The 12,862-nt window shown below is 43.5% G+C and overlaps 1 protein-coding gene across 8 annotated transcripts in view; it reads right to left on the reverse strand.

Moving 5' to 3' along the window:
• JADE1 (jade family PHD finger 1) overlaps positions 1 to 12,862 on the reverse strand; it is a 39,167-nt gene that overhangs the window by 5,561 nt on the left and 20,744 nt on the right. For 4 of the 8 annotated variants that reach the window (XM_061442481.1, XM_061442492.1, XM_061442468.1 and 1 more), the window contains exons 4-8: positions 10,136 to 10,293; positions 6,327 to 6,514; positions 3,728 to 3,939; positions 2,189 to 2,356; positions 1,481 to 1,597 (exon numbers count right to left, since the gene is read on the reverse strand). In XM_061442481.1, coding sequence (XP_061298465.1) covers positions 1,481 to 1,597; positions 2,189 to 2,356; positions 3,728 to 3,939; positions 6,327 to 6,514; positions 10,136 to 10,293 — 843 coding nt within the window. Of the gene's footprint in view, positions 1 to 1,480; positions 1,598 to 2,188; positions 2,357 to 3,727; positions 3,940 to 6,326; positions 6,515 to 8,804; positions 9,716 to 10,135; positions 10,294 to 12,862 lie in introns of those variants that run through there. The other 4 variants (XM_061442516.1, XM_061442524.1, XM_061442510.1 and 1 more) reach the window with 2 other exon arrangements.

Below are 12,862 nucleotides of genomic sequence, written 5' to 3' on the forward strand. Positions count from 1 at the left end.
GCTCCATGCCCAGCCTCACACACACTCCAGCTGCCAGCTTTTCTGTTTGCTGTGCCTATCTCCCAACATCTCTGAAAAATCCCATCTCCCCTAGTTTCTCCAGTTAATGCTACTTCCTCCCCATTGCAGTCACTCTGTATAATATTATTCTCTGCTGTATAAAATTTCACAACACAAATCTATGTATTTCTCACTGCTAGCTTTAACGATACCAAAGATTTTCACGACTGCTGTAAGATGTCAGGCATGACTGCCATTTTTTGTCTCTTTCCCCATAATTTCAAATGCAGAGCTGTCTGAAGTGGCAGCTGTCATGTCTGCGCATGTCCTCCTGTGTCAGCACTAGAAAGGGAGAACAAATACGGAAGGACACCCCCCTCCATACCACACTGACATATGTAAACACTCAAGCATTCAACTTAAACTACCGTGGGTTACCCCACAGAATGGACAAAACAGCATCCACCAAGTAGCAGCCAAGAGGAAGGGGCAGCTCTCCAAGGAGGCATTGCGATTGCAAATTTATATGCTGTGGACGGATTTATTAACTTAACATTTACTATTTTATACATTACTTAAATGAGAATGGACTGATAGGTTTCACTGGAACTACTGCTGCAGTGCTGGTTTACAGCTTTTGCTGGTAACCTTATCAGATAGAGCAGAGGGGTAAAGTAAATGGATAAAACCTAATTTCAAAGAAGAGCAGGACTTTTGTGTCTTAATGCCGGTCTGACCACCCTGGACCCTGCAACGCAAGGCCAGCCACAACACAATGGACAGAGCTCTACTTCTTCAGAGTGGGTCACCTGTCTTCATGCTCTCCCATCATATGGTAGTGAGTAAGCTAGGTCAAAGTTTTGTCTTGTGTTTCAAGAAACCTAGTATCTCCTCTTTCAAAAACTTGGGGCTTGGCAATATGTTTTCACAATCTAATTCTAAAATGATTCTTAAAGTGTTCTTAAAATGATTATTTAACATTTCTGAGTGATCTTCCACTGCAGAGGATATGCAAGTACTTTACAGGCTATATAAATATGCACGTGAACTGACACTGCCTGGTCTGAAAATACCCTGGTGCAGATCATTTAACAGCCACAGTTCACAGGATAAGGTGAGAAAGGCTGAACCCAAATGCAACTGAAACTGGAGAATTTCAAAAGTATGCAGTGAGACAAACCGGCACTGGCACAAGAATGGGAGTTGGTGGTGTGAAACCAACTGCTTTATACACAACTCCCATTGAAATACCCAACTTGTCTTAGAAGTCACTAAACAGGGACTAGCAGACAGATGACCTGGCTATTATTATTCAAATCTGACTAGTCAATAAGAACATGCTAACATTGACAGCACTCTATACAGTTAAGTCCATAGTAGCAAACAGGAAATCAAATAAAGTTTATGGCAGATACAAGTTTTGTGTATCTACTAAAAACTGACAAAACAAAACACACAGATATCTGTGCAATTAAATTACCTGTATAGAAGCTCCAACTTTTTCATTGCAAAGGCTGCACACCAGTGCCCATCTGCTGCTGGGAATGTGAGAAACTTTTGTAATGGGCTCCATTTTTTCCGGGCTTCCAATGCTCACCTTAAAGAAAAAAAGGTTAAAAACCACAGAGCGACCATTACACTGTTAACTGGAAAGCAATTTATCAAAGAAATCTAATTCCTTCTATGCATGTGCAAAACGAGCATGTTCCAAGTTCCTCAATTTGTAAGGAAATAAAAAAAATTACAATTCCTTTTTAAAAACATCAGTTCCTCACCACATGAACGAGGTAGTTTCAAGGTGAAACCCACCATTCTGAAATTACCATGCAGGATGAAAACCCACAGGAGCTCTCACTGCTACATCCAAACATTCCTGATACACCTTTAATGTTCCCTTCACAAAATAAAGCAGTACTTTGTGTCCTTGTTAAAGGAGATTTGCCAGCAACAAAGGCCTCGTTTTTTGAGGCCTAATTTTGGTTGACAAAGGTAATGTAATTTCTTTATAGATGATGCATCATCCTGCCAGACTGTACACCTTACTGAAAATCCTTTATACTGTCTTACTGAGAACTATCATATGTATGTTAAGCTCACTGCAGCAACACACAAGAAGCTGAGCTATGTTTTTATAACATACTGCTCCCAGAACCCAGCAGCCCAGCACTCCCATAGGATCAGTACCTACCTCTGGAATCCATAGAGCACAACTAACGTGGACCCACTTGGTGCCACTTCGAGTTGGCTTCATGGCTCCACCCTTCTTAGGACACAGCAAACATTTGGGCTCAACGCCAAGTGCGCAGGTCCTGCACAACCAGCTGCCTTCTGGCACCTTCAGGATCCCATAGCATGCCTGTGGGGAAAGAAAACATGGGAATGATGTGAATTTCTGTTACTTTTTAGCTGCTTACATGTAGCCTCTCCCAGCTTTCGAACACTTCTTTATGGGATTGCCGACACTACAGACACTTCATCTTGTGGAGGATCTCAGGATGCTTTCAAAAACTTAGCCAACCTCACCACCCATTCATTCCCCACAAAGATCAGATGCCATGACCAGCTGTTAGGCAAAAACCACTGCCAACATCATCTGGGAAAAAGAAAAAAATGTGTTTGCCAGCCCAAACAGCAAGGGGACTCCTGACAGACAACCCTGCCAGAAGCCAGCTCCCACAAAGTTCAGTATCACCAAGACTCACATAACAGGGGTTGGGCTATACCTAACTCAAAAGGCTAGAATCACCAACTAAGAAGCTCGGCTGTGCAGTACTCAATGTTAACTCAGGAGCATCAGGTTTTACTTTGTATTCAGAGGGAAAAATGCAGAACAGCATCGAACTAGTATCATTTTTTTCAGATACTGCACCGTTATGGAGACCTGTGTCCACAATACTGTCAGTTTTAATCCTCTTAAGTTTCAGATTTGATGTGATCAGAAACTAAGGAAAGAGAACCACTACAAGTCTAAAAACATCCACCTCACTGCATATCTCACAAGAAAGCCATCTGTACCTCACAGCTCTCGCAGGTGTATTTCTTTATCATTAGTACAACTGCATTTAAGTAACACATACACAAAAATGCCATTCTTGCTCACAAAACCACAGTTTCGAAAACAATGAATGGCAAACCAAACTTCTTAGAGCTGGGAAGGAAGGAAGGACAGACTGACAGAAAAGCACCTGCTGCAATAAGAAGCATCCACAGAAACAGATAATGCTAAAATTGAAGACTTTTTAAATGGCACAAAAAGGGCACATAATAGCGCTTCACTAGCTCAGCTCTGTAAGTTCTCCATTAAATTAAAATTACTATAATAAATCCTCCCTATGTCCCCACTGATTGCCTGTAACCCTTTTTTCCCTCCCTGCTGAGCCTCAGTTACTGATACTGTGCAGAGAGGATATGAATATAGGACAAGAAGTGACCAGGTGAGAATGTGTAACAAGACACATCTGTTCTGGGGAGGCAACTCCTCACCTTGTAACTCCTCCACACATAAACAGTACTACTTTTAACCCTCTCAGCATGATACTTCTAAAATCACATGTAACAATTCTAGTCAATTACATAATTTCTGAATTCACCCCACCACTTGATGATGAACTCTGTGCAACTGAACAGATCAATGTCACTGGAAAAAATCCCATCTCGTATCTTTAATGGTTTTGAAAAGTTTCTGTCACCACCCCTACACACGTCACAGTGCCCTGGGCCACCATACCTGGTGCACACAAATATTGCATTTGTCACAAAACACCATTTCGTTGCCATCTTCTCCATCTGGAGACTGACAGACGTCACAGACAACATCTTCATCATATTCAATCCCAAGTCCTTCTTCCGTCTCAATAGCATGATTCATGTTCTCATAGCATCGTAGTTCAAACTCCTCTAGGATCTTTTCCATCGTGTATTCATCCAGCTCAGGCATCCCTGGGGAGCAGGGGAAAGAGTGGTAACACACAGCTCCAGCTTCTGTTTTAGCAGCTGAATAGATACAGCCAACCCCCGAGCAGGCACATTTCATTCCTTGACAACCTCAGCCTATTCCAGCATAAACTAGAGAAACTGGAAAATAAAGTCAAAGTTGTCTTATAACTGTATTAACCTAACAGAAGTGCAATATCCAAAGAAATCTTTCAAAATCCTGGGGAAAATTTCCATAAACTGATTTTGGCTTCCTGGTATTGCTCTCATTTTTCCTTCTGGTACAGCCCCGTCTATGGCTTCGGCTTCAATTTTGCAACCCATATGTTGACTCTTTGGTGAAGGATTTGAGAGTGTTTTGAACCAAAAGCGATGAGGGCAGAGGGAGGAAATCATTGACAAAATCTGCTGCAATACTTACGGCAAACTTAAAAGTTTCTAACAACAGCTGCTGTTTTTTCTGTAACTTCCAACTCAAGAGGGTGCAACCCCAACTGACAATAAATTGGTTTGACAAGTGAAAACACACCAGTAATACATGCAACATCAAATCTGGGACAATAAATACATTCACCATCTAATCTGGGACTTGGTCTTTTCAAACGACATCCATCAGAAAATTATTCATGACACCACAGCTGCAAGCTGACTGTACTACAGTATTCTATAATCTCTCTTTGTTAATTATATTACCATTAGAGACCTCAAAAATATCTATCATAGATGCAGCAGGAAAGATATCAAAAAAGAGCATGGTGCTTCCCCCTCTGGCTTCCATGTTTCACTTGCCATGACAATGAGCTGGCCATAATACTTCCAAGGTTGGTGCTGCACTGACCTTCCCCACACAATCATGCCGCACAAGCCCCGGTGAAACCAGGACAGCTATGCTACTGCCAACAGTCATCTTCCTTTTGCCAAGTCAGTTTAGCACAAGAATTTCCATATAGTTAAATCACTACAAAGAAGCACAGGTTTAGGATATCCCACTTTTGGTCTAATACCTAATGTTTCCTGTGACATACAGAAGATGGCAACCTTACGATGTGTGTTTTAACAAGAAAATCCTCCTTTCAGCTTTCCGTGTGACTGAGCCATAACTTCCACAAAATGAAGGATTAAAAACCTCTCTAGCTCCCGCAGGTCAAAGACAAACACTCTATGGAAGTACTTCCAGCTTCCCCTACTAGCGGGTAAATCTCTGCAGCAGGGATCAATGCCTCCAACATTTCCCACAAGGAGCAGATGGAAGGCAGCAAGAGGAAACAAGCAGAATGGCCACTTCAGGGCTTCACACACCTCCCCACTCACACCCCAGTGTAACACTGTGGCAGCCCTCCTCTGGTTCTGGCAGGACAGATGGACAGAAGGGATTATCTACACTGATGGGCATCAACTGAAAATCATAAAAAGTATTTTTATTTTATTCTGAAGAAAGCTAAGGGGACTTGCTGGTGCTGTTTTCCTGAAGGTCACTTGGAAAAGTAACTTAAACTCTTCAATTATGAACTGGCTTGACTTGTTTAAGCCCAACACTAAACCTGAGCAGGCCTGACCTGAGATCTGGAAAAAAGGTTTGGGTAAGAGACCAGGTCATGGCTAGGTCATATGTGGGTTTAATTCAAGAGTTCTAAACAGTCAGTTTGTGGTTTACCAGGTCTTGCGTCATGCCACACGTGGGCTGCAGCCAGATAAAACCCGTATGAGCATTCTGTAACCCAGAGTAGGGGACTGCCACAATGCTGACACATAACCCAGATTCACCAACATTCCTGTTCTTGCCCTGCTTCCTTGTCCCTTCCAATGCACAAGTCATCCTGCAGAAAAAGAAAGAGCTGTTCCTCCTGCAACACCTCTTCTTCCTGCTTCCTAACTGGAGCCCACAGGCACAGTAAGGTTTGGGAGGTTCCTCCAATAGATCGCTACAGGAGTTCCTTAATGTCTCATTCCCTGTGCAACTGGCATGGCATTAAGCTCTCCAGACATCCCAAGACTCCTTGTCTACTTTCTTTACACTCCACATGGCTAGCTAAAAAGATGATATGGGTATGACACAGACAAAAATAAGTAAGTAAATGGAAAGGACTAACTGGGGAAACAATGAACAGTCTAGCTAATGTCCTCTTCAAGAAGCCTGATGGCAAAACGGGAACGCTGGGAGAATTGACTTGTGAAATAGAAAGCAGCAGAGAAAAAAAAAAAAAACCAACCATGCGGCTAGACTCCGATCTGGTCTAAACAAATACTACTCAGCACTTACAAAAGCCTGTATCTTATGGCTTAATCACATCAGGCGCGTCTTCCCATGGCTACCCCATCTCTTCCTGCTGCTGCCCTCAAATTATTCTTAAACCTTTAAAAACAAACACAAACAACCATCACTCATTGCTCACCCATTTCTCTGAATTCTTCATTGGCAAGCTGCAACCATGCTACGTCCACATCATTGAGGTCATAGCGACACATGCTGTCTGCTAAGGTTTGAAGGTCAACATAGCCCAGCTCCGGAGTCTCCGACCCTGATGAAACAATGTACTTCCTGGGTCGTGTAAACGCGATGGCTTTCGTCTCAGACACAACCCTAAAACAGACAGACAAGAGGATGTCAGGTATGCTGGGATGCTGAGAGACTTTTTTCTAGAGAACTCAAACTGCCTCACTTTAAGCGACTAACCATCATCAGGACATATCTGACCACCTAAGCAATTATCATGCTCACTAAGGGAAACAGTACAGCACATTTCCATAACGGACAGGTGATATTATAAGATGTTAACTGGAGCAGTCTAGAAACCAGATTCGTTACCAAAAATCTAAATAAAATGGAAAGATTAGAGGATAGGGTTGTGCTTACTCTTACCTGAAATTCACACTTGTTTAAAGCTAAAGTGGGAACACTGTATTCATGTAGTGATAGCTGCTATACACACAGATGTAAACTCTGGTTTCCAGCCTTTTTTAAAATCAATCTGTTGAACTACATTACTTGTTTGGAAATCTACAATACCAAGATCATGAAAATTCAAGGAAAAAAAGTAGTATTTCCTGCTACATTTGAAGGGGTTTTGTGTATGTGTACACGTGTAGCTAAGGAATTGTCATCCCTGTGAAATTCAGAAGACTTTTCCACAGAGAATCAGTAACCTGCACTAGTTTTACCTCCACTTACCCAAGCATTTTCAGTCTGCATTTCCTCTTTCACATTCACTAATGCCATGCTGGGTCAAGTGCAAATATTAATCAGCTACTGATGAAACTACTTTCTCTCAGGCTGTGAAAGCTCCAGCTGGCCAACAACCAATCATGAAAGTGTATTTTAGCTGCAAGCCAATGGAATTTTTGTTTGACCCCAGGCATTGGTTCAGGAAACAGTAAAGTACCTACAACACATCACTTGTTCTAAGTCAGATTCCTGCAATACCACAACCTTGCAAAGCCAGGAACTGGGGGCAAAACCACCCAGTTCACAAAGGACAGCAGTCATTCTACCATCAGGCTTGCCTCCAAACAGTAAGGTAACTCCATCCTGCAGCACAGTTCCCTCGCTAGAGGACACTGGACTTTCTCTTAGTTAACTGCACACACTGAAATTCGGTTTGGATCAAATCCACTTCACCACGTAAGGCTGGTACCTCCAGAAGCAACAGGTCACACTGCCAAGCGACTGCCCCCTGCAGCACCAGTGCAGATGATCTTTGTTGCACTAATGCTACTAGCAAGGAGATAACACCACTCCATGTACACACAACTTTTTGCTGGGAATGGCCTAAGCTACACAACAAGCAGGACATCCTCCAACCTGTTCTGCCCCCATTTGAAGTCCAACATGTTAATGCCTCCTCCTCCCATCAGAAGACCTTGATCTGCCACTACTTCATCTGCACACACAGTAAATCCTCTACCTATCTCAGTCTTCTGCACAGCCCTAAATCTTCCCCTCATCTAGCTTATTTCAGACAACAATCTGACATATGGTGCCAACTGTGGTTAGGAGCCAAATGCTGAATTTGCGGCTTCTGAGGTGCAGAAAGGAAGAATACAACTATGAATGACCATGCCAGCCTAACTGCACTGCCCAAATCATTCCTGGTCATGCTGCACAGTATTAAAATATTAGGGATTATTACAGCTCACAGAATATTTACCTGAAACTGGGCACTGCTCTCTGTGTCTTCTGCACTAGAAATTCCTTCCTGAGTACCACCCCATCCAGAAACCACAAACTCTGGGCTGCACTTTTCACATGCTGTCTAAATATACCACTCTAGTGGCACAGGCAGTTTGGCTTCAAAATAAACCACTTCCACCTCTTTATTTCTTATCAAAGTAAGTAAAAAAATGCAACACTTGCCACATACCGACAAAGCCATCCAACTGCATTATCCTCCTGACTATGCTTATATGCAATCACCACATGGACTTGCTCCTTTCACCACCCCTCTGAAGCTACACCTCCTGCTCTGACCAGCCAAAACCTTTAATTCACCATTACATACGTTGCTGGCATCAGCTGTCTGTACTGTATTTTGCCTCTGTTCTACATCAGCTACTGTTTCAGTACTGCTGGTTCAATTCACAGAACATTTGCCTCTCCTCCCACAGTCAGGTACAGAACAGTTCCAGCTCTACAGCACCACCACCACAGAGTTCGAGTATTTTGTGAGGGAGCAAGCAAGAAAATAATCAGGTATCACAGAGCCACTCTGAGCAGCAGGTGCTCTCCAGCAGCACCATACAAGATTGCTCAGCAGTGATGCCTCCTGTACTGATACCTACAACTGTGGGTGGTGCCTTTCCCCATTTCCTTTAGTATCTTAAATTTGGAGCAACATCTCTGTTGGCCACTGGCAGAGAAAAACTCTCCTGAGTACCTGGATCTGATACAGCTACCAAACCACCTCCCTGAAATAAACAGGGTGGGGATCCCCTGGACAGTTTCCCTCTGCTGAAGTCCACAGTCTCCCAGCCATCCTGCAGCCCTGGGAGATGCCTGAAGGAGAAACCAGTGAGAAGACAACAATCTGAGCACACATGTCCAGTGTGTGTGCATTTACGTTAGGGACTGGTTGAGGTCAGTGTAGAGCAGACTACAAGCACTGCAGGAAAACAGTATGCTCCCATGTTCTAAACTGCACAGCACAAGGAAAAAATCTCAAGTTCTCCTTGGACATCCACCTCCATTCCTTTGGAAGAAGAAGGAAGGAGAGGGTCTACCTGATCTGTCAGTGAAGTTCCTCACTATACAGACCTAGTGGGGCTGTGCAGCGGTCTGCAGGCTGCTGCACAGAACACAAGAAGTGCTAAACATTCCTGTAGTCCCCCTGCTCCAAGGTTAAAGACAGCAAAAGCAGCGTAGCATTATCCATGATTTTTTGCTGTATATCAGGGATCGGGCTGTTCTGGCTCCATCAGCACTGGTGAGTCATTTGGTAACACCTTACAGCCCAGCCTGGACTTTAATCAAAGTGATCTAGTAGAATTAAATAGCAATAATGCTTGTTCTTCCCACTTTCTCCAGCTCCAATCCCAACTAAGCATGAAATAGACAGCTGGGCCGCAGCACACTCCTGCCCTTACCACTGTTTAATTTGAAACAGAAAACAGTATCCAAGTATAACAAACAAGGTAAGGAAAATAAGGGTTTCTTGGGTAAGAGCTAGAAAATCTCACATTAATGTATTTAGTTACATGCACATCTGGATGGCTCTTAAAACAGCTGAAATGTTGTACAACAAACCATTTCCTAAGGTAGTAAATGAAACAACCAAAAAAATAACTCAAAACCAGAATAAATGCTGTGTTTTCCCTAGCCCTTAAGTCTGTCTAACTGCTCCTTGAAAGGAACCTATGGCTTGGAACTAAACACAAGAAGCATTAGACAAGGGCTCTCCTGGAAATGCTGAGTGAGGTCAAGTCTGGACTTAAAAATAGAAGCTATTTGTAAGGTTCTGTCATCACACTCCATCCTAATGTAATGCCAAAAATTACTCTCTGACATTCACATTTTAACACACAGGCAGAGCAAGCCTGACTCTTGACCTCTCTGATCATTCAAAAAGCTGAGGCAGGTTGCTCTTCATCTCCAAGAACCAAGACCTTTCTAGCTAGACACTGTGGAATACAGCTCAAGAAGCCAAGGCAATGTAGATATAGCTGCTAGTATAAATGTTTGTGTATTTATTTACATTCCTTCAAACTATACCTGGCTACTGGTTCTGGGAGGGTCCCTGGGCTAACTGGCACCTGAACTCCCTTTTCCCACTCCTGCCTCCAGGGGTCTGCCAGCACATAGTATTCATCAGGGTTCAGCTGGAAGGAGTCATGTAACTTCATGGCAGTGATCAGGTCCGTTCTGAACACCTGCAAAGAGAGTGACCAAGAGAGAAAAATAGAGACACCGACATTTGATATTTACACTCTATGATTCACAGCTGCACAGTAACCATGGAGCACAGTGTGCAACAAGGTCACTGTATCACCAGTGAACTAACCCAGCCTGCTGCAGAACAGAAGTTTAGCTTCATTGCAGGGAAAGGGATGGCTGAAGGTGCAAATACTGACAGAATGACTTCCAGCTAACTCCATTACAAGTCCTGGCACTCCCTGTACACTGGAGGCATAATGCTAAAAGCTGACATCCACTTTCACCTCTGCCCTTCTGCAATAAAAGCTGCAGCAGCTCTGAGTCTTAAAACAGCAGCACAAGAAAAACTCATTTTTCCTCCAAGGTTTGGGTTTTTTTTCTTAATTATTGGAGTTCTGACTAATCCAAAGCAATTCTAAAAATTCCCTGTGGTAGAAATCAAGGCGTGACTCTACCATGACCAGCCACAAGAGGAAATTCTACAGAGATGACTCTTTGTGCAAGTATTTGAAATAATAACCAAAAAGATCAAATAAAGTAAGACCCAAACTGGAACTGTGGGGGCAACTCCATTACTCAGCACAGGTGCAGTTGTTCCATCAGCTGCAGACACCTCTGCATCACAGCTGTGAGTTTACTTTGTCTTTGCAAAGGCATCCACCTCTAAAATGAGCAAGATGTTTGGAAGCCTTTGGGTTAGCAGCCATAAACAAGCAGTGATACTGTTTTAAACAAGCCATAGAATGAAATTAAAAGGGATTCATTCTTGTAGCAGGCATGCTGTGGTACTGCTGTAGCAGCTTCAACCTGGTCAGCCACTGCCTGTCAGCACTGCAGAACACAAAGGGTGCTATCACAGGCAGCAGAAGTACAAGCCTGCACTTGTTTGTGCATCTTCCAGCTGTCCCCATCCAGCTCTCGCTGCACGGCAAGGCTGCTGTGGAGTACAACTGCTCTCACCACTCCTCACCTCCACATCCACTCATTTTTAACTGCTCAATGCCATATTTAAAGGAAAAAAACAACCAGCTGACAGAAAATAAGCCCCACCAGGACAACAAGACAGGCAACGTCTTAAGAAAAGCTCCCCTGCAGACTCTGCGGTTCTGCATCCACTCAGCCCCACACTGCACAGTTACAAAGGAGGAGACAGATGATCTGGGCAGTGCTTCTAAATTCTCTTACTGCACTGCTACTGGGGCAAAGGGACCTAACCTCCCAGTTGGAGAGCAATGGTTCTACATTAGCTCCAGCCAGCAGCTGCCTAGGGCTGAGAAAGAGCCCAGTCTATGCAGAGCGCTGATGAGGCAGCCTCCCAGGACAGCCATTTCTGTCATACCATAGTCACAAACCTGAAACCTCAGTAGACTCCCTATGATTTTTGTGAAGCACTTCAGGAAAACAGTGAAACTCATGGTTAATTACACTTCTGAGAATATTTCAAAGTGTGATTTGCCTCACCACACTGCACATCTTGGCACCTCTCCTCCCTCCCATCACACACATACTACCCCACTTCTGTCTCTGTTTCCACTCTGGCTTTGTCAAAAAATAGCACAAAATCATGACATTTTTCTTAACATTTGTCTTGACATGTTCAGAAAAACTGCCAATAATAAAGAATAATATTACCATATGAAGGAAAGGAAGAATTCAGGTAATGGAATATAATGAAATGTTCCCAACAATCCAATTACGAGCCCTGTGAGGCTCCACTCATGAAACAAAAAACAAGCCACAAAGTAAACAAGCTCACAAAACACACACAGCTGGTCAGGGGATTCTGCACTTCTAAGTGGTTTGATGTAAAGCAATCAGATGTCAAATGAAAAGAAGCCTAAAAATGTAAAACGGGTCACAAGCCTTGCTGCATCCAAGAGCCAAATGAAACTCAGGCTCTAGGATAAATTTGTCACTAAACTCCCTCAGAAGCCAAGCTAATGCAGCACCTGGCAGCCAAGAAACTTCTTCCCAGGCCAGTGGCCCCGTGACACCATTCTTTCTGCTCTAATTTCTGATGAAATCAGACTGCCCGGAGCAAAGCAGAGCTTACAGGAGTGCTGGCTCTCAGAAGCACTGAACACTTCAAAGCTGAAGGGTGAAACTCTGGCCATGCTGAAGTCAATGGAATTTTGCCACCAACTTCAGTGAGAGCAGGATTTCACCCAGGGAGTTTAGCAAGTGTCACTTTCCTGCCAGCACACTTCTCATCAGAGTAGTGTGCTGTGGTGAGCAGAGACAATGCAAATGGAGGGAGGCAGCAGGGGCAGGGAAACAGAGCTAAAGGGATGTGTATAAGAAGTCCATCCAGGCTCAGAAGACAAGAAAGAACAGCACAAAACTGCAGATTCTGACAACAAATGCAGCAACAGTGAGAAAGCAGAAGCTCACAAAAAAACAACAGCAAGATTTGTAATTATCTCAAATTACTTCCAGATGGCCTTTCCAGAGGTAGTTCTCAAACCTGCATGTAAGGGGCTACTTCCAAAAGAAGTACAAGAGATAACTAAGGAAAGCAAGCCCATCACCAGGGGGTCTCCACAGTCACCAAGAAAAAAGGAAAAA

Source organism: Pezoporus flaviventris, unplaced genomic scaffold, assembly GCF_033815535.1.
Source record: "Pezoporus flaviventris isolate CSIRO_AGI_PZ_B2104156 unplaced genomic scaffold, CSIRO_AGI_Pfla_v1 ptg000002l, whole genome shotgun sequence".
Taxonomy (NCBI): domain Eukaryota; kingdom Metazoa; phylum Chordata; class Aves; order Psittaciformes; family Psittacidae; genus Pezoporus; species Pezoporus flaviventris.